This window comes from Mustela nivalis (genome assembly GCF_964662115.1).
Source record: "Mustela nivalis genome assembly, chromosome: 10".
Taxonomy (NCBI): domain Eukaryota; kingdom Metazoa; phylum Chordata; class Mammalia; order Carnivora; family Mustelidae; genus Mustela; species Mustela nivalis.
This window is the reverse complement of record NC_139029.1, coordinates 48,707,443-48,732,523: the sequence shown is the minus strand read 5'-3', so window position 1 is coordinate 48,732,523 and position 25,081 is coordinate 48,707,443. Positions and strand designations below refer to the sequence as shown.

Genomic DNA, 25,081 nt, shown 5'->3' with positions numbered 1-25,081 from the left:
TTTGAAGTAACTATCAGTTTGCAGTAAGGTCCATGAAGGTCAGAGATGGAAAGACTCAACTGAGAAAAGCGGATTTCAAAATGTTGGGCAGTGGACATTTTTTGTTTTTGTAAATTAAATATGCTAAATAAGCCCTTGGAGCAAAAACCATAATTTCAAATCAAATTCTTTTATTCTAGACTAACAACTGAGAATACATTAATGTCCAGCATTAGATTTGTTCTCTCCTTGGGTTTATGCAATAAAATGTAAACGCAAACTATGTAATGACAAAATGCATTAAGAAAATGTGTGGTAGAAAAGTAAACAAATGAAGCATATTCAGAGGAAAAATGTTTAATATAAAGATTCAAGATTCACATCATGTTAATCTAAAACTGAATACTTATGTTTAAAGTTCAACTTTTGCATTAACTTATCTTGCCATCTTTTTCCATTTTTCTATTATTTCACCCCACCTCTCTCTATGGTTACAATGACAGATTCCCTCCCTTTCCCCAGTGGTGTATAAAGCCTACTCCTGCAAAAGCTACATTGATTAACACTAATTTTAAAACATCCTTTAACTTGTACAACATTTTAGTAGTATCTGTAACATTCCTTTCACCTACTCCCCAAGTATATTGTTCACAGTCCATCCTCCTGGGTAGGTATGACGTAATTGTTTTCCTTTTTGATTCTTGCTGTGGGAAGAAGGTAATATATATATATATATATTGTGTGTAAGCACTTATAGACCTCCTAGATTGTTAAAGTATATCATCCAGTATCTCTTTCAAAGAGGGTATGGAAGAAACAAACTTTGTGAATTCTTCGGTATCAAAAAAGGTCTTTGTTTTTCCTTCAAAATCAAATGCAAGTTTGGCTGGGTATAGGATTCTAGGTGTAAAGCCTTTTGCCTGCAGAACTTTTATGACATTGCTCCACTGACTTCTAGCATCTAGAGTATCTAATGATAAATCTGCAGTCAATCTGATTCTTGTTCCTCTATAGGTTATTTCTCTTTTTCTGGAAGCCTTTAGGATCTTTTCTTTATCAGTGGAATTCCCAAATTTCACCAAGATATGTCTAGGAGTGAGTCTCTTCTCATCAATCTTACTAGGTATTCGGTAAGCACTAACAACCTCAAGACTTGAATCCTTTAGCTCTGGAAAGTTTTCTTCTATGATTTCCTTAATTATTTCCTCTGCTCCATTCTCTTTATTACTTTTTTCTGGAATTCCTATCAAGCGGATGTTGGAACTTCTGGATCTATCCTCTATGTCTCTTGATCTTTCTTTATTTATTATCTGTTTGGCCATTTGCACTGTATCCTTAGAGAATTCTTCAATACGATCCTCTAGATTGTCCATTCTCTCTTCAAGTGTGTCTATTCTGCTATTCAGAACAACTACTGTGTTTTTTATTCCCAAGACCTCTGGAAGGTAATTTTTAATATTTTCAACTTCCTCCTGTAGCTCTCTGAAGCTGTTAATTACATTTCTTCTGAAGTCTTCTTCTGTTTCTTGTATTAAGTCTGTTTCTTTAGATGTTCGCTTATCTGTCAGCAGAGTTTTATGTCGCTCTTTTTCAGTTTTCCTTAAAAACTTGTTTATTCCTGACGGAGTACTCAAATTTGTATTTACTTGCCTTTTCTGCTTAACAGAACTTATCTCTAGTGATTTTGAGGGAGAGGCCAAAGTCAAGGTGGGACAGACTGTCCCAACTCCTTGTTTTTTTGGTACAGCCATTTCCTCTTTATTCTGGGTTTTTTGTACCATCTGGTGTTTTACCAATTTTTTCTTCTCAAAGTCCTGAGCCAAATAATCATAGGCAATTTCATTAAGTTCATCTAAAGCCCCCTTTTTCTCTATTTGGGAGGCGGTCTTTACACTTTCTACCTCTGAGTCCTCTCCTTCCTCCCACGATAAGACTACTTCCATTTCCCACTCTGAACCTTCTTCTTCCTCCAGCTCAGAATCTTCTACCTCTTTAACTGAAACAACCTCCAAGCCATTACTGCTTTTTTCTTCAGCTCCATACTTTGTATTTACCACAGAATGACGCTGAAAGGCTGAATCCTGTTTCTCATATAATACTGAAGCTTTTTCTTCTCCCTCCTCCTCCAGCCCTGAAGTCTCCTCTTCGTCCTCTTCCTCCAGCTCTGAAGTCTCTTCATCCTCCTCTTCCAGGCCTGAAGCCTCTTCTCCCTCTTCTTCCAGCTCTGAGGCCTCTTCTTCCTGAGTCTCTAAGTTGTTCACCTCCTCTGGCTCTGCAACCTTTACCTCTTTAACAAATAGAAAGCTCAAACCATCACTGGCTTCCCTCTCAGCTCCATGCTTTGAATCTAGTAGTGTTTTCTCCTAAAAGAAAAAAAAAAAATAAAATAACTTTGTATCATGTGTCTTTAAAGGAATTAAACCTTTCACTCTCAGTGTAATCTGACTACATATTTTAACAATTACCAAATATCTAGGAAATTATTTAAGTATTACTTGTTCTTGAATGCCTAGAAGCCCAAACAAGTCAAGTTTCCCCTGTGATTACCTCCATCACACCTGCTATCTATACAGCACCTGCAAATTTCCATGTCCTAATGTTTAGTGTGTTCCTTCTATATACCGAACACTGACTCTTAAGAACTTGTGTTAGTAAATGTCTGGTTACATGCAGGACCCTGCAGTAGAGAGACTCCTCTAACTTCAGAGACACTACCTGAAAACTCCCGTTTACTTCCCCCCCCAACCCCCATAAGGAAACAAAAAGTAAATCTAATACTTCTTAAAGATTCCACTGGTAGTTCAAGCTACAGCCGTATTACTCAAAAGGAAATCAATGCTTTGGTTAGAAGTACAGGCTCAATTTAAGATTACTTTGTTCAGGGATGCCTGGCTGGCACAGGTGGCCAAGCACATGACTCTCAATCTCAGGGTCTTGAGTTCAAGCCCCACTTTGGGTATGGAGCCTACTTAAAAAAAAAAAAAAAGACTGCTTGTTCAAACCCAGCTGTTACATCTGCTACCGGTACATAAACTTGCTCTCTAGAAAAGCAACTACTTCACATCACTGTGAGGGTTAAATTAAGACAACCTAGTTATGGAGCTCAAGACAGTACCTGTAATAGAAAAGCTGGCTCATAATATTCCTTTAAGCCCTATCCTTGCTTCTAGCTTTTCACTTAATGCTCCATTACAGGATCTTCCCTATTTAGGGATGGCTGGTCACTATTTATCCTTCCACCTCCCCAGGCCATCCAGAACAGGCTGGGCTGTGTACATCACCAATGGTGATTCTCAAAGAAATTGTTGATCCAAATATTATTTCCTAATTCTATACTGTCATTTTGCAAAGATGCTACACTTCCAAATGCTGGAAGGGTGGGGGTATTAGGTGTTCTTTTGAGAAGCCATCAAAAATACTGGGTTACAATACAGGCCTCTGAGAATACAAATAAATGGGAGATATTCTACACATGAATTGGCAGAAGTAATACTGTTAAAATGTCTATACTACCCAAGGCAACCTGCAGATTCAGCGCAATCTCTACCAAAATTCCAATGGCATTTTACACAGGAAAAGAACAATCCTAAAACTTGTATGGAACCACAAAGTCCCCAAATACCCAATGCTGCCCTGAATCGGAGTAAGGCAGGAGGCATCACAACCTAATTTCACACCGTATTACAAAGCTATAATAATCAAAACAGCATGGTATTATATGAAAGTCACAAAAACAGGCACATAAAAAAAAACGTAAACAGAATAAAGAGCCCAGGAAAAAACTCAAGCATATGTGGTCAACAATTTACGGAAAAAGGAGCCCAGAATATGGAATAGGCATAGTCTCCTCAATAAATGGTGCTAGGAAAACTGGACAGCCACATGCAAAAGAAACTAGACTACTACCTTACACCACAGACAAGAAAGAAGAAACAGACACACATCCAAGATGAGAGACACAGAATCTCTATAATATACCATAGGAATCACCTTTTAATATTGGAATCACATAGAGTATTCAGAAATTAACCTGAAGTGTTTTCAATGAAATCAAATACATGGGAACATAATTTAATATGAAGGAAACAAAATTATCATCTAATATGATGTAAAAATAAAAATCCTTACATGAAATGGGTAACAGCTAGATATTAACATTAATGAACACCTGAATAGGCATCAGTAAGACAGATTTATTTGCATTTCTGATTGCTAATGAAGATTTACCAGGACTACTTTACAGACTGAAAGTTCAACATACTTGTTAATTTTTTTTAATAATCCTATTGCATGAGGGCTTTGAATTTACTCACTTTTTTCTATTTTTCCCTTTTAATGATTTAAAAGCTACTATCCAGGCTGCCTGGGTGACTCAATGGGTTAAGCCTCTGCCTTCTGCTCAGGTCATGATCTCTGGGTCCTGGAATCAAGTCCCACATGGGGCTCTCTGCTCAGCAGGGAGCTGCTTCTCTCTCTGTGTGCCTCTCTGCTTACTTGTGATCTGTTAAGTAAGTAAAATCTTAAAAAAACAAAAATAAAAAATAAAGAAGCTACTACTCCAGTAATTACCCTTAAATACATAACCTATACATTTTTCTTTCAATGTCTGTAATGAATATGTACAATCCCTTCTCAACTCAAATCTAACCTCTTCCAAGCTGCCAATACCACCCATTAAAAGAAAAAAGCCTTTTAGTTATTACTTTTAATGTCGTGCTTTTAAGTATTTCTTAAAAATTGGTTTAACCTTAGGAATAACTTTACCATTACTTATTCTCTGTACATAAGCTCCATAGATCTGTATACTTACCACTTTCTCTTGAATCCCGTACCTTCTTCCTTTCTTTATTTTTTCCTTTTGTGGGAGTACATCTTTCAGTAATTCCTTCAGAAATGGTTTTTGGCTAGTAAAATTGCTGAGACTTTGCATATCTGCAAAGGTCCTTACTTCACCATCACACTTAAGTATTAATTTAACTTGGCACAGAACTTTAGGTTCAAAATTATTTTCCCTCAGAATGCTGAAGATGTTACTCCACTGCTTACTAATGTCCAGTGTTGCTGATGAAAAGTCTGTTGCCAAAGTAAGTATCGCTCCTTCATCTTCTCTGGAGGTTTTTATTATTTTCTCTGTATTCTTTGAGTTCTGAGGGACTTTTTCTTTGACCAGTTCATCCTCTTCAATCTCTCGTGTTACTTCCATATGGATACTATGTTCTTTGCAATTGTTGTCTAGATTGCTTATGGCTTCTTCCACACTTCCCATGACTTTGTCATTTTGTAATTTATCATGGGGCAATTCCTTACCTTGGTCTGTACTATACTCTTCAACTCTGTCTAACTGGTTACTCGGCTTGCTCACTTCTTTTCTTTTAGAAGTCAACTTTTCAGTAGGTTCAACTATTTCAGAGTTTGCTCCTACTATCTTCTCGAGTAACCCTGTTTTATGCATGGCTAAACCTTTTATTTGTTGCAACTCCTTTTTAGTATTGGAGTTATTTATATTCTTCACTTCAGGTATTTTACTTTCTACTCCTAACATTTCCTTTAGGTCCTTTTTAAGGGATTCCCTTATCTCATCAACCATTAAGTCCAGATCTTCCATCAAGCCTTTAAACTTCATCAGCATAACTGCTGACAAGTCTTTGCATTTTAAGTCTAATACCTGAGCCATCTCCTGGTCAGTTTCTATCAAGTGAATTCTTTCCCTATGCGTGCTATTTTCCTGTTTCTTTGCAAGTCTAGCAATTTCTGACTCTACAATGGACATTGTGGAAACGTTTTATCTTATTATCCTGAAGAGTAATTTTTGTTCTTGGAGGTCTGCTAGACTCCTCCAAAACTCAATAATCTTTAAAATGTATTTATCATCTGAAATAAAAAAAGAAAAATCATTTACTGAAGAATTCTTTTGGGAAGCACAGTGATCAAGAATATCAATGTGGTTATGAAGTAAACTACAGCAGACGTACTCCACAATTTAAAGATAACCAGATGGGTACATGCATACCAAAAAAAAGAAAACAGAATTCAAAATTCATACATTAAAACCCGATTCAAGTAAAGCTTTGAATGCCATAAATCAACCAAACAGGAGATTAAAAACACTGATGGAAATTGGCCAGTAATTCTATACTATTAACTTTGCTTTCTATGTTTTCTGTGAGGATTAAACAGATTACAAGAAAATAGACATTATTTTAAAAAAAAAAAGTTTAGGGGCGCCTGGGTGGCTCAGTGGGTTAAGCCGCTGCCTTCGGCTCAGGTCATGATCTCGGGGTCCTAGGATCGAGTCCCGCATCGGGCTCTCTGCTCAGCAGGAGCCTGCTTCCTCCTCTCTCTCTCTCTGCCTGCCTCTCTGCCTACTTGTGATGTCTCTCTGTCAAATAAATAAATAAAATCTTTAAAAAAAATAATAATTAAAAAAAAAAAAAAGTTTAAGTGTACCATACCAAATTTTTTAAGTTAAAGGTGATTTGGATGGAATCTTACACAAACTGGAAAGGGAAGTCCCCCAACCAACCCCCCCCCACCTTTTTAAAAGATTTTATTTATTTATTTGAGAGAGACAAAGTGAGAGAGAACATGAGCGAGGAGCAAGGTCAGAGGGAGAAGCAGACTCCCCATGGAGCTGGGAGCCCAATGAGTCCCGGGACTCCAGGTTCATGACCTGAGCCGAAGGCAGTCAGGCAGTCGTCCAACCGAGCCACCCAGGTGTCCCCCACCCTTTTTTTAATTGCAGACTTAAACATTAAGACTTTAATCTCTTAAAACCAGCTCTCGGGGTGCCTGGGTGGCTCAGTTGGTTAAATGTCTGACTTGATTTTGGCTCAGGTCATGTTCTGGGGGGTGTGGAGCTCTGCTCTCAGTGGGGTGTCTGCTTAGGACTCTTCCTCTGCTCCTCCCTCCCTCACCTTAACACAGGCTTAGGCTCTCTCCCTCTTGAATAGTAAGTTTTTCTTTTTGAAGATTTTATTTATTTGACTGAGAGAGACAGCAAGAGGAAACACAAGCAAGGGGAGTGGAGAGGTGAGAAGCAGGCTCTCTGCTGAGCAGGGAGCCCGAAGCGGGGCTCCATCCCAGGATCCCAGGATCACGACCTGAGCCAAAGGCAGATGCCCAAGAACCGAGCCACACAGGTGCCCCTAAATTAAAATAAATCTTAAAAAACAAAAACCTACCCAGCTCTCAAGTCAATTCAGATCAGAATTATTACTTTCCAGAATGAAAATATTAAGGCACATGCTGCAGAGAACAGAATGACTAAAACCCATGCCTACTTCCATCTCACAAAAGCCCCTTTATCTTTGCTCGAGGAGACTCACTTAGATTCTTCCTACTACGGTCGTGACCCTGCATGGTGGAGAGGGAGAGACCACCTCTTTTCCTCTTCCCTTAGTTAACAGGAATGGGAAGTGGGTATGCACAACACACCCACTTTGGACAACAGCTGGGATACTTGTTCCTGAACCTTTTCCTCTGCATCATCCAGCATGTCTTCAAGTTTTAACCAGGTGAGTTTACAGCTAACTAACACTAACAACTGTATGACCTACGGATTCATCACTGCTGTCAAGACTCCAGCTGCTTTAACGTGCAGGTATGAAAAGAAAAATTACATCCCCTTTAATAGAATTCAGGAACTTGATGGAAGGAGACTAGGGTAAATAACTGCAGGGCGCCTGGGTGGCTCAGTGGTTAAGCCTCTGCCTTCAGCTCAGGTCATGATCTCAGGGTTCTGGGATCAAGCCCCTCATCGGGCTCTCTGCTCAGCAGGGAGCCTGCCCCAACCCCCCCCCCCCCCCGCCTGCCTCCCTGCCTACTTGTGATCTCTGTCAAATAAATAAATAAAATCTTAAAAAACAAACAAACAAACAAACAAACAAACTGCTAGCTATTATTGAAGCTGATGAACAGATGAGAAAGGGGAAATAGGACGCATCAGTACTGACACCAGCTCTGAGTAACAGAACCAGAAAACCTTCCAAGCACCTAATGGAAGGGTACAAAACACCCATCACGGGAACAGAAAATGCCCCAGAATTAAGTCAACTGACTGGAAAAAGAAAAGAAAAGGGAAAAAAAAAAGTCTAATCTGGTTTAAGGTTAATAAAGATGCATATACATCTATACATAATCCCAGTAAAACTTCTGAATGCAGATATGAGCTGTCCAAGTTCCCACATCATCAATCATCAATCAATCCCACACATTCTGTGAGCACAGACTACATGCTAGTTACTGTGCTGGAGAGGAAAGGAAAAAAATGTTGAGTAGAAACTGACACGGATGGGTGACTTAGTTAAGCATCCAACTCTTAATTTCAGCTTAGGTCATGATCTCAAGGTCCTGAGAGCAGAGATGGAGCCCTACATGAGGCTTGTGCTGGGTGCAGAGCCTGTTTAATATTCCTTCTCCCCCTCTCTGTCGCCTACGCCACAGGGGATCTCTCAAAACAAAAACCAAAACACCCTGACACAGACCCTCCCCTCCATGAACATCTAGGGAGAAACAAGTGTATCAAACGGCAACTGTGCCAACTTACAAATTAAGGGTCAAGGATCAGGGGTGTCTATCCCAGGTGTCATCTGATGTATTCAGGGAGGCCCAGAGAGGCCCAGGAAGGCTTCCCGGCAGAAGTAGCTCACACTGAATCTGATAAATAAGCAGCAGCCACACAGTGAAGAATGGACGCAGGTACATTCCACTCAGAGGAGTAACTAACTACCCACAGGGCTGGAGGGAGCACCTGTGGAAAGGTAACCTACAGAGGAGAGCAAAGGGGACAGCTTTGGTGTCTCCAGCTTCCCTACTAGACTCATGCCTGCTACGCACCAAAAACAGAAAGGGCCAAGAAAGAGCCAAGGTTGTAAAGGAGGAGTACAAATTTACTTGGTTTAACCTATCAAGTTTGAGGTACTCTTGAAATAACTGGAGGACGATATAAGTGGGTCTAGAACCCAACCTAGTTTCTGCTCTGCACATAAACGTTTTGTGAATCCTATGCCCATTGGCAGTTAATTCTGTAACTAACAAACATTCCAGAAAGAAAATCAAATCAGCCTGAGACTCAAGAAGATGAGATGATAAACCGAATACTGGGAGAAAATATTTACCCAGTAAATATTTAGTATTCAATTAGTATTTAATTAGGAACCACCTGATTAAAAAATGAGCAGGAGACCCAGAGACCCCCTCACCAAGGAAGAACTGCAAAGAGCAATTCATCATATGAAAAGATGCTCTACACCGGGTCTCCAGGTAAATTGCAAATTAAAACACTAAGATACCATGACACGCCTATTGGAATGGCCAAAATCCAAAATATGATGTCGACATCAGATGCTGTTAAGAATGCAGAGCAACAGGAACACTCATTCACTGCTTATGTAAATAAATATTACAGCTACTATGGAAGACAATTTGCCAATTTCTTGCAAAACTCAAGAGACTCCTACCATATGATCCTGCAATTGTGCTCCTTGGCTGTTTATCCAAAGGAGTGGAAAACGTATCTGTACAGGAACCTGCATACTGGGAGGTAGAGAGCAGCTTCATTCAGAACTACCAAAACTTAGAAGCAATCAAGGTATTTTTCAGTAAGCTGATAAGCTGTGGTACCCCCACAAACAATGCAATGTTCTTCAGTACTAAAAAGAAATGAGTTGCTAAGCCCTAGGAGAAGGAGGAACCCAAAATGCCTATGACTAAGTCAAAGCAGCCAAACTGAAAAGGCTACATACTGTATGATTCCAAATATAGTACATTCTGGAAAAGTCAGAACTACAGAGACAGAAAAGATCAGTTGTTCTCAGGATTGAGGGGAGGAGGATGAACAGGCAGAGGAGAGGATTTTTAGGACAGTGACATTTTGTAGAATAGTGGCAGATGCAAGGCACACGGTTGTCAAAAGACACAGACACTCAGAAAATTCGTTCACCAGGAGTGAACCCTATTGCAAACTACGGACTTAGGGTCATAATGATGTATCAAGGTAAATTCACTAGTGGTCACATACGTAGCACTTGGACATGGGATGCTGATGAGGAAGCACATGGGACTTCTCTGGACTTTGTACTCAATATGCTGTAAACCTAAAACTGCTCCAAAAATTAAGCTGAATACTTAAAAAAAAAAAAAAATCAGCATGAAACATCCCATCTATAATTATAAAGCCTAAAAAATACAACTTTAGGGACCGCTACAAAAAGGCTAAGATTTAAGAATCATAGGAGCAACTAATAGGTCATTAATGTCAGAACAGAAAGTATACATTCATACAATCACACAATTCAGAAATTTCTCATTAGAGAAAAACCAAAATAAGAAAAATTACAATAGGGGCTCCTGGGTGGCTCAGTCATTCAGCATGATCCCAGGGTCCTGGGATGAAGCCAAGGCATTGCAGGGAGACTGCTTCTCCCTCTCCCCGTGCATGTGCTCCTTCTCTCACGCAGTCTGTCAAACAAATAAAAATCTTTTAAAAAAAGAAAAAAAGTACAAAAATATATAACATTAATCTGAAAGATAAAGATTTCTAGGTATGGCATTTAAATGAGTAAGGGATATAGGTATTTAAATTTTAAAATAACTCAGTCAAGGGGCACCTGGGTGGCTCAGTCTGTTACCATCTGCTTTTGGATCAGGTCATGATGATCCCAAGGGTCCTGGGATCCAGTCCTGCGTCAGGTGCTATGCTCAGCAGGGAGTCTGCTTCTCCCTCTCCCCCTTCATCCTGTGCTCTCTCTCTCTCTCAAGTACTCAAATTTAAAAAAAAAAAAAAAATTTAAAGAGAATGCCAGAAGTTTAAAATCAAGTAATTTCTACATGTAAAAAAACACATTACTCAAAAAAGAAAACATTAAGTTGCAAAAAATCTTAAACCTAGCATTCATTCATGATAAAACTCAAATTATGAACAGGAAGTCAAAGGAAAAATGTATATGAAAAATCTTGATTAAGTCAGAGAAAGAGCCAAAAGAGAAAACATCAACTTGACTACTAATACAAAAAGTGATCAACAGTACACACATGTCGTCCTTAATGAAATAAACTAGAAAACCCAACAACCAGGATTTATACCTGAAGCTTCATCAAGGTGACTATGAGAAAACAAGGAGTAGAGAGCCCACTGGGTAAGCCGACTTTCAACACTTCAGCGACTTGGGGGAGGAGGGAACTAACTATTCCCGTTTAGGAGACTGAGGGAAACGGGAGCCCCTTATCTGGATCCCAGCTAAACACATCATGCAGGAGAGCAGGAAATTCTGCGTGTGGACCAAGTATGAAACAATCCTCAGGAATAGGATTTTTACTAGCTGTGAGAATACTGTGGTTATTTAAGAAATGTTCTTACTTTTTAAGAGACAGATACGGTTCAAAAGGCCCCAAATGGCGTCACTTAGGGTTATGAACCCAAGTCAGTAAACCAAGACTGAGACTTAACCTAACTGCAGTTTCAATCTAGGACAACCAGGAATTTTCTCATCAGCACCAATAAATAATCTGTCGTGGGACCTCTCCTTCTCTCAAAAGACGAGATAATCCAGGTAATAAAACCCTTTGGTCAGGGCACCTGGGTGGCTCAGTGTGTAAAGTCTCTGTCTTTGGCTCAGGTCATGATCTCAGGGTCCTGGGATGGAGCCCTGCCATCGGGCTCTCTGCTCAGCAGGGAGCTGCTTCCCTTCCTCTCTCTGCCTGCAGTCTGCCTACTTGTGATCTCTGTCAAATAAATAAATAAAATCTTAAAAAAAAAAAAAAACCCTTTTGTCCCCAGATGAAGGGAACCTCACCTGAACTAATCCCTTTCCTTTTTTAAAAAACATTTTATTTATTTATTTGACAGAGCAAAAGGGAACTTAAGCAGGGGGGAAGGAAAAGCAGGCTTTCCGCTGAGCAGGGAGCCCACATGGGGCTTGAGCCACCCAGATGCCCCTAACTAACCCTTCTTCTGTTTAGGACTTCCTTGTCCTGCCCCTCCCCCTTTAAAAAAAGATTTTATTTATTTTATTTGACAGTTAGAGATCACAAGGAGGCAGAGAGGCAGGCAGTGAGAGGAGGAAGCAGGCTTCCTGGCGAGCAGAGAGCCCGATGTGGGGCTCGATCCCAGAACCCTGGGATCATGACCTGAGCTGAAGGCAGAGGCTCTAACCCACTGAGCCACCCACGAGCCTCCCTTGTCTTGCCTTTAAAAACCCTTCCCTCTCTGCAGACCTTTGGCGCTCCCCTCTATTTGCTAGACAGGATGAAGCCCACTTCATGAACTTATAATGAACTGGTTTGAATTTTATGTTTTCTTATAATACTTAAGTTTTTAAACTGAAGCGCAGTTGACAGTATTATGGTAGTTCAGGTGTACAAACAGCAATTCGACTATTAATCTACCTTACATATAGATATGTTCACCATGAGTTAGTAGTACAGTCACAACAATACTCAAGTGTTTAAAGGTAAAATAACACGTCTAGAATTTAGTTTAAAATACTTCATCAGGGATGCCTCGGTGGCTCAGTCAGGCAAGTGTCTGCCTTTCTGCTGGGGTTGTGGTCCCAAGACCCTGGGAAGAGTATCGCCTCCCCGTCCTTGCTCAGCAGGGAGCCTGCTTCTCCCTCTGCCTGCCGCTCCCCCTGCTAGCACTCTCTGACAAATAAATCTTTAAATAATTCAGCAAAAAAGGGAAAAGGAGTAGATGAGGCAAACAGGAGTACTTTACCCCAAACAACGTGGCTAAGTCAAAACCAAAAATAGTTAAGACAAAAGGTTGAGATAACAGTAAAAATTTAAAGTGTAAAAAATAAAATCAAAAGCCATGTAAGAATTTTTCCTTTGAAGAGAAAAAAATTACAAAGTACAAAATTAAGCATGAGAAATGATCCAGTACAAGGATTTTTAAAAGCTGGTTTGCAAACATATGGTATTTAAAAAGCTAAAGGAAATAAATAGTATCCTAGCAAAACTCTTAAATAATCAGGGGCATCTGTCTGGCTCAGTCGGTGGAGCAAATGCCTCTTAATCTCCCAGTTATGAGTTTGAGCCCCATGGTGGGTGCAGAGATTACTTAAAAAAAAAAAAAAGAAAGAAAGAAAGAAAAAAAAATCTTTCAAATAATCAAATATTGATCCACCAAATAACAACACAAACCCCTCCTCAGGATCAGTATTACGAAGAAAAATCAATACAATATTCAACGGCTCCATATCCAGAGTTTCCACTAAACTATACAGAAAAATTTTCATTAAATAGTTCTGAACTGCGAGAAAGCTAAAAGAGAAGAAAAAGAAGCTCAAGAAAGGCAAGTAATCCTCAGAAGAGGGAATAACAGTCTAAACCACCACAGAAAAATCATTAATTCTTATAGTAGAGGCTTATATAGTAAGCTAAAATTTAAGGGGGGGGAGGAAATGCAAAGTAATACCAAACATGAAAATTTGCCCAACCCTATATACAGGATTTTTTTTTAAGGATCACTTTGCCTATCTGGAGTGGGAGTGGTTACAACTTTCCAGGAAATTAGAAAACCTATTACAATCAGATATGTTACATAGTAACTCTCCCCTTGAGAATCTAAAGAAAGAATAAAACCACTTGTACTTAAGAATACACAGGCAAGGGGCGCCTGGGTGGCTCAGTGGGTTAAGCCGCTGCCTTCAGCTCAGGTCATGATCTCAGGGTCCTGGGATCGAGTCCCGAATCGGACTCTCTGCTCAGCAGGGAGCCTGCTTTCCTCTCTCTCTCTCTCTGCCTGCCTCTCCATCTACTTGTGATTTCTCTCTGTCAAATGAATAAATAAAATCTTTAAATAAATAAATTAATTAATTAATTAAAAAAAAAAAAAAAAAAAAGAATACACAGGCAAAAGGTCCAGCAGTTTTTTGTGAGGAGAGCCCAGAGCAATGCTGTTTAGTTAAGATTAAACGAAGGAAGGTCTAAACCACTCTGTGCAACTCTTAAGCAGCCATTAGAGTGTATTTAGAGCCACAACACAAGGCTTTGGAGTGTCGTTGATCCATTAACGAGAAAAAACAAGCTGCGGAGAACAGAGTAGTATAATCTCATTTTTGCAAATGTGCACAAAACCAACAGAAACAAGAGTGAACACTAAACATGAAAGTAGACTCAATTTTAAAAATCAGGAAAATGCGTATCAGAACAGATTCTAGTGGGTTTTATTTTTTTTAATTGATTTCTGATTTTATTGCTTTGCTTCTAGTGTTTTATAAAGCAGATTATAGCCACTGCTGGAGCAAATCATCTGCCCTCTCCACCCTGTAGAAGGCACTGGGAATTATCAGAACCTCTTGAGTAAACAAACTGGGAAAAGTATAATGCCATTTAGAAGAAGTTCTAAAATTTGTTTTTAAATTTGTTCTCTGCACCCAGAAAAAAACTGACACCATACGTGGTCAAGAAAGGTCAAACCAAACTTTGGGTGGCCACAGAGAATGGCGTGGGGAATATTAACTCTTCTTTTTCTAGCTAAAAGGAATTCCACAATACCGCCAGCAAATTCAGGGGGGGGGGGGCCCAACCCCCCACACACAAAGTAACTGGCTGCCCATTTTGAAAATTCAACCACAAAGGAAATGCAAGTAGATAATAAACATATGAAAAAGCAGTGACTGCCAAGGAAATGCAAACCAAAACAAGCTGGTCCATCAGGGAGCTTTAGGGAAAATTTATTCTCCCTCCCCCTACCCTTGGCCTAGGGTGTGTGAATTGCTTAAGATTTCTTGCCCCTGCCTAACAGGTTCCAGCTCCCCAAGTGTGCCCTCCTGTGGTATATCAGTTCAAGTTCATTAAAAGATAAACCCAAACTCACGGCTCACTGATTAAAAAAGTCTCCCAGATTTTTCCTACGCTTAACTCCTTTTGATGGCCTTCCAAATCGGCCCCTGCCTCAGTCCTGGCAAATCCCGTTTTCCTCCCTGATTAAGGATTCTGAAGCGAAAGTGGATAGAACTTCAGGATGTCAGGGATATTGGGTGGGAAAGAGACCACAGATTTATTCTCATTCATCTCCAACAGGAGTTCAGCATTTGACAGTGACCACACTATGTGATCTTTTTAACCTATTTAACAAAACCGAGGGGGTAGGTCTAAACTACTTTTAATTTGACATAACGAGGGTAAAAGTATTTCACCGCACCTGCAACAACGGTTCTGTGAAATACCCGCGATTTCCAGAGGTGACAGAATCTGGGATTCCGCGAGAGGCCCAGGCAAAGGATTCCCTGCCCATACCACCTGCTGCCATGCCAGACTCCCAGCTCCTGGGTCCAAAGGTCAATCAATTGCAAATTTACTGAACTCAACACGCTGGAACCCTGGCATTCCGCTTCTCCCAGCCCCTCAACGACCAAGTCTCAGCTGCTTACCCAGTGAAGGCGGTTCACCTGGAAAAAAGTTCTCTGATGAACAGAGCTTGGTCTTCTCCACAGCTGTCTTTCAGTGCCTAGAGTTCAAGCAAAGTCCACGATGCAGTTTAAAAGGTTTAGGGGCACCTGGGTGGCTCCGCTGGTTAAGCTCCTGACTTCCGCTGACCTCAGGATCCCAGAGTTCTAGATCGACTCCCGCATGGGGCTCCCTGCTGAGCGGGGAGTCCGCTTCTCCCTCTCCCGTCTTGCTCTCAGATAAATAAAAATAAGGTTTAATATACATAGGGGGGAAAGGCTCTACTCTAGCTGGTGTTTGTTTACACTAATAGGATCATAGGAATAATTTTGCTAAAACACGGAATTATTAGTGCAGAGTCTAGGAGTAGAGGTAAGGGGAGCGCTGCAGGGAAGGGAAAACTAGGGCCCCAACTAAGGAGATAAGCAGAGGGACTGGGAAAGAGGGTGCTTTCTTCTTCGTGCTAGTTGGGGTCTACTTTTTGGCAGTAAACATATATTCCATTTGTCGCCTGGAAAATAGTTCTGTCCTTTCTGACAACGAAGGTGATGCAGACAAAGGCACTACCTTCAAATCAATTCCCTTCCAGTTTATGGGAAATTCTGTTTAGACGGGTTGGAAATGAGGTTCAAGGCCTCGGATCTAGGAAATGGAGACAGACTGAACCCCCAGGTCCGCCTGGCTCCAAAGCGCTCAGTCCATTACTCCTCAAAGACACCGTGGAAAATCTCACCTCCCCCACCCTTCTTTTAAAAGTAGCACTTAAATGCTGCCTCCTTTCCTTGACTTCATTTTCTCCTCCTGGCACTATTTTACTTTTTTCTTTATCAGTATTTTTAAAATTATCTCTACACCCAATGTGGGACTCGAACTCGCAACCTCACAGCAAGAGTCTCACGCTCTTCTAACTACAACAGCCAAGCACCCCTGGCACTGCTACTTGATGTCCCTGTTTCCCGCGGAGGGGACACTCAGGAAGGTGGCTCTCTCACCAGCTCCTCAGACACAACCAGGCAGCCAAGCGACAGGGCCCCCGCGGAGCCCACTACCCCCACAATTGCGCCAGCCTTACCAGGAGAAGAGAGCCAACCTGAGGACGCACCCCAGCTCCAAGACAGAAGGAAGAATGGCCGCAGCAAGTTTTTGCTGGCTCCTCCCCTCCCCTGGCGGAGTTCCAAAGCTTCTGGTCCAATCCCCTCGCAACCTACACGCCCTCGCCCCCTCCCCTGGAAATCTCCACCAGTCCTGAAGCACCTGCCGACTTCCTGTTGCTGGACGCCCCCTGAGCCCCAGCCCCCAGCTCCGTTTCCTCCTGCCCTCGGGCTGAACATGCCCCACCCCACCCCACCCTACCTCAACCCATCCCCTTCCCCGTGTCACCCGCACCAGCCCTGAATCCTGACTCGCATCTCAATAAAGTCAACTCTAACTGCCTAGTTTATTCCGGCGGTAACCCCAGGGGCCGTTCTCAATTCCTCTGCTTTTTTTCAATTCCCATATTCAGTTATGTCTAAACCTCAGTAGCTGTCTACTTCTCTCGCTCTGCGTGGCTTCAGCGCAGGCGGAGCCCACCATTTCTTGCTGGTCTCCTGGCCTCCACTCTGGCCTGCCTGCAGCCCTTATCCCCATAATCCCTTTGAGACATTTCCCTTTTCAGGCAGAGGAAAATTGTTAGCGTTCATCTCATTCTGATTCCCTCTTTAACTTTGTCTCAGTTCTCTCTGTCATAGAAATGATCTTTTTAAAACATTGTAAATTCTTGCCTCAGGGCCTTTGCACTAGCTCCTCTTGCCTTTGTGAATTAGGTTTCCAGTTCTTTCACAACCTGCTTCTTTTCCACTTTTTTTTTTTTTTACTTCTTTGCCTGCACAGGTCCTCAGGTCACCTGATAATTCCTCCAAGAGGCCTCCCAGAACCCTTTCTAAGGGAGTCCCACACCTTATCTTATCAGCCTCTTTTTTACCCAGTTTTTAGAACCTGAACATATCCATTCAACTCTATTTTGTGTTTTGTTGGGAATATCTCTTCTCCACTTCCCCACAAGAATATAGAATATAACCCTAGTAGGGCAAAAATCTTACCTTTCTTGTTCACTGATTTATCTACTGTACCCAGACTTGTGACTAGTATGTACTGGGCCCTCATTTGGAAAGAGGGAATGAGTGAGCGAGCAGACTTGCCAAATCAGGCTCTGGGGTGGGCTATCTCCAGAATTGTGAAGGGTGGGCCATGCAGCTCAGGGAAGTGTCCTGAGCTGCAAATTCAGGGGTTTGAGGGGTTGGGCTCCCCAGGCCTGGCTTTCAGGGTCCAGATGAAGACTGACTTGGTCAAGGTTATATACAGTCCATAAACAGTGAAGCCCCCACACCTGGTACTGCCCAACCAATGTGTGGCATACATGAAGGTGCTGTCAGCCTCAAAATAAAGACCCTCCCCCTCCATGAGAGGCAAAGGAGTGCTTATTTGGGATCCAAGAATTGCAGTTCCAGGAGCACAGATTTAGGTAAATGTGCAAATCGCGTCCTGCTTGTTGGGTGAAAGCAAGGGAGAGGGGAGAGAGCAATGACCTGAGTTGAAGAAAAGAAAAAAAAAATGGGTTTGTCTGGGTATTTTAACAACTAAGTGCCTCTGGGTTATACATTGATTGGCGACTAATTCTTTTCTTTTTTTATTTTATTTATTTGACAGAGAGATACATCACAGGTAGGCAGAAAGGCAGGCAGAGAGAGGAGGAAGCAGACTCCCTGCTGAGCTGAGAGCCCAATGAGGGGCTCAATCCCAGGACCCTGAGATCATGACCTGAGCTGAAGGCAGAGGCTTAATCCCCTGAGCCACCAGGGTCCCTTGACCACCAATTCTATCTTCAGAGAGTCCGCAACCAGCAGACTGCTGATCAGGATGTCTGTTCGGCTAACTACTCAGACAATTGCTTGAAACAATGGCTATCCTGTCCAGTCCACAGGTCTGAGCCAGTCCACGGGTTTGGGCCCAGTTACATGAAGCCGGAGCTAGCTGTCGCTCTACTGTGGCTTCTTTCCCGATAACTTTTTTTTTTTAAAAAAGACTTTATTTATTTGGCAGACAGTGAGAGAGGGGAACACAAGCAGGGGGAGAGGGAGAGGAGGAAGCAGGCTTCCTACTGAGCAGGGAGTCTGATGTGGGGCTGGATCCCAGGACTCTGGGATCATGACCTGAGCGGAAGGCGGGCACTTAACGACTGAGCCATCCCGGAGCCCCTGTCACCATATTTTTAAATTGCACCAGTCATGTTAATTTTTCACAGTATGTAGTCTTTTTTAAAAATTCCTTCTGCCTCTCCGGCATTATTAATAAAATCACTCAAATGGAAAACAGTAAAATTAAACAGGGCAATCAAGTGCCAGGAAAAAAAAAAATTGAATGTTAATGGCAGTTGAGGGCAAATCCAGGAGCTGGAGATGTAGGCTAGGTGACAGGGTAGCAAGGAGGTCGGCGATATTCAGAGTGCTGGAAACCATGCAGGACAAAGGGCCTCGTTTCTTGAGCAAATATCAAAGGGAAAAGAAAGGGGTGCGGAGCAAATATTAAATCTCAATCTTTAAATCATTAAAAGAGACTTAAACATTCCCCGGGTCCTACCTTTGACTAAAATACTATATGTTAATTCGTTGAATTTAAATTTTAAAAATTAAAAAGAAAAATTGGAGGGTGCCTGGTTGGCTCAATGGGTTAAGCCTCTGCCTTTGGCTCAGGTCAGGATCTCAAGAGTCCTGGGGGAAAAAAAAAATCTCTGCTCAGCAGGGAGCCTGCTTCCTCCCCGTCAACCCCTTTCCACCCCCCATCCCCCCAACCCCGCCTGCCTACTTCCGATCTCTATCTCTCTGTCAAATGAATAAATAAAATCTTAAAAAAAAAAAAAAAGGTGTTTATCTTTTACATAAATAAGAAGTAAATAAATAAATAAAGGTGGTTTGCTTGGGTGGCTCCTGAGTGTGTTAAGCCTCTGCCTTTGGCTCAGGTCATGGTTTCAGGGTCTCCAAATCCTGGGATCAAGGCCCACAGCAGGGCAGGTTCTCTGCTCAGCAGGGAGCCTACCCCGCCCCCACTTGTGATCTCTCTCTCTCTGTCAAATAAATAAATAAAATATATATTTTTTAAAGATGTTATTTATTTGTCAGAGAGAGTGAGCACAGGCAGAGGCAGAGGGAGAAGCAGGCTCCCTGCTGAGCAAGGAGCCCAAAGTGGGACTCGATCTCAGGACGCTGGGATCATGACCTGAACCGAAGGCAGCCACTCAACCAACTGAGGCATCCAGGAATCCCTAATTTTTTTTTTTTTTTAAACGTGTTTTCCTCTTGGTGGGGGCAGGGTGGCCTCATCCTGGCCAGCCTGCCTGCTTTCCAAATAGTCTTCATCAGGTTCCACATCCAATACAGGGCTTGAACTCACAACCCTGCGATGCAGCGTTGCAGGCTCTACCCACCAAGCTGGCCATGCAGCTCCAAGTTAGTAAAGATTTTTTTTTTAATAATTTATTTATATGACACAGAGAGAGAGAGAGAGAGAAAGAGCACAAGCAGGGGGAGCAGCAGAGGGAGAGTGGGAAGCCGCCTCTCCGCTGAGCAGGGAGCCCGACGTGGGGCTGGATTCCAGGACCACGGGATCATGACCTGGGTGTCCCAGGATCATGACCTAAGCCAAAGGCAGACACTTTACCAACTGAGCCACCCAGGTGCCCCCCAAGTCAGCAAAGATTTTAAGTGAAATTTTGGCAGAAGTAGATTAGGAAAAAAGTAATAAGTTTTGTGTCTCAGCTCTCTTAGTTTTAAAGTTCCTATCTCTGATGATGGGGGTGTCTTTCCACTCTGCACAGAGAGAGTACCTTTCATATGGGAGATTTGTTTCCTGCTTTCAGGAGGACAGAAGAGGGTCTGAGGGTCCTTGCACCAGCTATCTCTTAAGTGACTTCTATTCAAAATGAGCAGTATAACAAAGTAGCCCCCCTGGGGAGGGGTGGGGCTGCCCCTGGCCCCACAACATCAGTTGTTACTAACTCAATGCAGCCCGTGTGGATCCTGTTCGGATCCTAACTCAAACACAGAAGAGAACATCCAACAGAAGACAAAAAGGAAAATTTGAACACTGACTGGATATTTGATGATTTGAAGAGATTAGCTTTCATTTGCATTAAGTGTAATAAGGGTACCATTATTATATGCTTGAGGGAGTCCTCCCAGCCTTGTATGCAGCAATTTTGGGGGTGAAAATATTTGTACCCTGGGCCCTGGGTTTAGTGGGCCCATCAAAGCCATTGTATTTTAAGAAGTAAAGTGGGCTTTGGTTGCCCTGGAGCACAGGGTTGCCAGTTGGAGTCTGCTGCCTCTGGGGGTCCACAGAGAACCTCTAGGGGTCATGTGGGTCTGAATGGTTGGGGCTTTCTATGCTAATAGAGTACCTTATTTATTCTGTCCATTGATAATTAATACTTGAGAACACTTACAATACTAATGGAACTTAATCTAAGAGAAGTTCAATTTACATTTTGCTTTACATCTCAATACATTTCAGTAGGAGAGTCAAAATAATTATGGTCCACATTAGAATATAAAAAATTTAAAAATGCTTAGTGTTACTATGCCTACATTCAGGTTTGTTTTATTCTTTTTTTAAAGATTTTATTTAGGGGCGCCTGGGTGGCTCAGCGGGTTGAAGCCTCTGCCTTCGGCTCAGGTCATGGTCTCAGGGTCCTGGGATCGAGCCCCGCATCGGGCTTTCTGCTCAGCGGGGAGCCTGCTTCCTCCTCTCCCTCTGCCTGCCTCTCTGCCTACTTGTGATCTCTGCCTGTCAAATAAATAAATAAAATCTAAAAAAAAAAAAAATGATTTTATTTATTTATTTGAGAGAGACAGGGAGAGTAAGCAAGAGAGAGAGCACCAGCAGGGGGAGGGACTGAGGCCGAGGGAGAAGCAGACTCCCTCTAAGTAGGGAGCCCAACATGGGGCTCGATCCCAGAGTCCTGGGCGGAAGGCAGATGCTTAACCGACTGAGCCCTCCAGGTGTCCCCGGATGGTTTCTTCTTGGTATTCCTTCTATAATTGTATGAATGGAGTTGACTGAAGAGGTACTTATGTTAATTTCTAAAAAGGTACACAGCCCATTGCTATAGTTATATGGAGGTAGGCAGGTAATGCAATTGCTCAGCGTTTTTGAGGCCATAAGTTAGCTAAGCCCAAGACGTTTAGCTAAGATTCAGGAATAAAAGCCCATACCAGAGGGGTGCCTGGGTGACTCAGTGAATTGAAGCCTCTGCCTTCGGCTCAGGTCATGATCTCAGGGTCCTGGGATCGAGCCCTGCATGGGGCTCTCTGCTCAGTGGGAGCCTGCTTCCTCCTCTCTCTCTGCCTGCCTCTCTGTCTACTTGTGATCTCTGTCTGTCAAATAAATAAATAAAATCTTTGAAAAGAAAAATAAAAGCCCATACCAGATATAGTGTGAAGCCCAAATGGGAGGGTAAGAAAATCTCAGGACCTGGATAAATCAATTTTTCTGGCACGGCAATGGTAAATTTTCCACCATTTTCCCTGTGGCTTTGGACAGTCTCAGGGCTGAGTCCTCCACCCAAGCCCCCACCTGATAGCTGCCGGAAGATGAGGGAAAAGACCATAGCGCCGTGGTCACATGTCCTACTTTGTGGCACCTGAGTAGTTTTAAGACAAACTACCCAGGAGGTCTGGGCAAGCAGGGTGAGCAAGTGGGCTCCCAGTGAAGACCATTAGCTCATCACTGAGTCTGCCCAGCTCTTCAGACTTGCCTGGCCTCTCAGGAAAGAAGACGGTGCCTGGTTCCAGTTGGATGACCTAGTTGACACCCCTTCCACATGCCAGGACAACCTTAAGACTGAAAGGGAAGGTGGTCCTGAATTTGTAGCAGAATGCAGAAGAAAACCAACCTGAGTTCCAGCTGAGACACAGCCCTTACATTCATTCTGCTTGGAATGCCCTTCCTCACCCAAATTCTACTCTCTATTCTGGGTCACTTGTCAACTATTTATTGCGTATGTACTATGTGGCAAGCCCTGTTCTCTCTAAGTTTGGCTTTGATGACACCTCCTCTAAGAAGTAGCCTTGTAGGAGTCTGTAGGCTCAGTTAGGAAGGCTTTAAAGGGCCAGCGTGCTGGGACTTGAGGCGCTTATCGTTCAGCATAGTTTCCTTGAAAGGCACCAATGCCCAGTCATAAAGCTGGCTCCAGATTCAGACTGTCGGGTTAAGATCACCACTCTACCAGCTTCGTGACTCGGAGTAAGTTACTTACCCTCTTTGTGTGTGTTTTTGAGAAAATCTACAAAGTAGGCAAGACAGGACCTACTTTATGGCGTTGGGAGAATTGGAGATAGTTCAGTTAAAGTAGCTTTCACACGGAGCTTAGAAGTCAGTACTACATGCATATTGTGGTAAGTTTGTTAAATACAAGAAAGAACAGCGCACCTGGCTGGCTTAGTCTGTACAGCAGGCAACTCTTGATCTCAGAGTCACAAGTTTGAGTCCCACATTGGGCACAGAGACTACTTGAAAAATAAAATACAAGAAAGTATAGAGAAGCGAAGATAGCTCGAACAAGTTGATGCACGTTCTTTCAGATTTTTCTATGCACACATGTACTTACATAAAATATGAACCTCTTAAATCAGCAAGCTTTCCTTCTTTTTGGATTTTGAAGAGATTTGTGTCAAACATAAAAAAACAATTGCGGGGGGGTGCCTGGGTGGCTCGGTGGGTTAAAGCCTCTGCCTTTGACTCAGGTCATGATCCCAGGAGGGATCGAGCCCCGCATCGGGCTCTCTGCTCTGCCGAAAGCCTGCTTCCTCCTCTCTCTCTCTGCCTGCCTCTCTGCCGACTTGTGATCTCTGTCAGATAAATAAATAAAATATTTAAAAAAACAATTGGGGGAGAAATATATACATATGTATATATATATACATAATAATTCAGGCTCTCCAGTTCTGTTTCCTGTAAAATTAGAAATCCTATGGTACCTACCTCATAGATTGTGGATTAAATGGAGTAAAACATGCACATGTTTTTAGAATAGTATCTGGGGTAGGCATGGTAAGCCTCAGGAAGTTTGCTATTAATATTGTTGATGTCATCATTTGTTTAAATACTTGGCGGGTTTTATTCTACAACCCCAACAGGTCTTACACATTTTGGGGGTTAACATTATTTCTGGGTAATAATTATTTTCATTGCTATTGTGGATAGTCAACCCCCCCCCCCCCACACACACACACCCATGTGGGAAAGTAGAAGCTGACATCCTATTGCTAATAGTTCATGGTCTAGCATCTCCTGGGAAAGACAGATCTTGCAAAGAGATTGATTTTAACATAGCATGTTACTTGAAAAAATAATGATAAGCCGTGGTTCTGTGAAAGGTAGAGAAGGCTGCCAGCCGAACTTCAGGGGAGGTCCGGGGAAGGTTTGTTGGAAGTTGTAATAGGCGACTGTGTCCTGAAGGACGAGGCATTTTCCACACCTTGCTAGTGCTATGCTCCCATAACTGCTTACCTCTTCCTCAGTGGAGGTGCCAAAGTCGGGTGGGCGGGTTGGACTTTGGCTCTTGCTCCCACTATTGTTAGGACTTCAAGCAGAACCCCTGCCTTGGGACTAGAGACGCTCTTCCTCTTCCTTTCATTTTCACTGGTCGTGTTTCCAAATTTCAGAGATCACCCTATTCTAACAGCTAGCCCTGAATTCTAACAGCAGCCAAAAACCCAAGGGATTGGTTACAGCTCTCCTCTGGGATGCAGTACTGTTCTAGCCCAGAGGACATAACCTAATCTAATCTTATCTCTGGAGAAGAATCGTTTCTATGGAGACAGGACGCCTAATCCTACCTGTTACTAAAGATTCTGGTTTCTTGTTTCTCATCACAATTTCGGGGTGGGAATGTCCCTCTAGATTTATGGAGTAAGAGCCAAAAATTTCTTCTGAACAAAATTTCCTTCTAAGGACGCAAGGATCAGGTAAGTGGAAAACCTGCGCCACCTTCTGGCCACGAGTGTGAGTAGCTTTCTTAACACCCATTGTTCTTTCATATTAAAGGTAGGTTTTTCTTCTGCAAAATCAGAGGCTCTGTGAACTCGAGTATGTATTTAGCGAAGACTCACCTGAGTTAGGTTAATGCAGATTCTGATTCCAAAGCGTGCACCTGCCTGCCCCGGGTTTCTGATGGGAAGTGTTCACAGACCACACTCTCAGAAACAGTAGCAACGATGGGATGAAGGCCAAAATGTTAAACGAATAATGGTTTTTAAAAAATTGTCTTCTAGGGCCCCTGGGTGGCTCAGACGGTTAACTGTCTGCCTTACGCTCAGGTTATGATCCCAGGGGTCATGGGATCGAGCCCAGCATCTGGCTCGCTGCTTTGTGGAGAGTCTGCTTCCCCCTTTCCCTCTGCCTGCTTCTCCTCGTTTGTGCTTTTTCTCTCTCTTTGTCAAATAAATAAAACATTTTTAAAAAGTTGTTTTCTATTTTAAAAAGAGAACACTTTGGGGGGCACCTGGCCGGTGTAGTCAATGGAGCATGCAACTCTTGATCTCAGGGTTGTGAGTTGGGTATAGAGATTACTTAAAAAGAAAAAAAATGCACTTTTTCATGAAAGTGTGAAAGTTTGGGAATACAGAAATATTAAAGATGAAAATTAAAATCACATATTATCTCAACAAAAGCACCA

The 25,081-nt window shown here is 42.4% G+C and overlaps 1 protein-coding gene across 2 annotated transcripts; it reads right to left on the bottom strand.

Moving 5' to 3' along the window:
* Positions 1-333: 333 nt before the first annotated feature.
* On the bottom strand, positions 334-16,480 carry L1TD1 (LINE1 type transposase domain containing 1). 2 transcript variants are annotated; one of them, XM_082687834.1, is made up of 4 exons: positions 16,442-16,478; positions 15,354-15,430; positions 4,790-5,850; positions 334-2,342 (listed from the first exon to the last, which is right to left on the bottom strand). In XM_082687834.1, the coding sequence occupies exons 3-4, from the start codon at positions 5,747-5,749 to the stop codon at positions 750-752; spliced, it is 2,553 nt and encodes an 850-aa protein (XP_082543960.1). In that variant the 5' UTR covers positions 5,750-5,850; positions 15,354-15,430; positions 16,442-16,478; the 3' UTR covers positions 334-749. The 2 variants fall into 2 exon arrangements, with proteins under 2 accessions (XP_082543960.1, XP_082543961.1); XM_082687835.1 differs by lacking the exon at positions 15,354-15,430 and having other exon boundaries at positions 16,442-16,480.
* Between the last annotated feature and the right edge of the window lie 8,601 nt (positions 16,481-25,081).

Excerpts from the sequence above, each read along its gene's own strand:
- L1TD1 (XM_082687835.1), bottom strand. The coding sequence starts at position 5,749 with ATGTCCATTGTAGAGTCAGAAATTGCTAGACTTGCAAAGAAACAGGAA. Across the intron at positions 2,343-4,789 it reads ACGGGATTCAAGAGAAAGTG|GAGAAAACACTACTAGATTC; the intron begins GTAAGTATACAG and ends TTTTTCTTTTAG.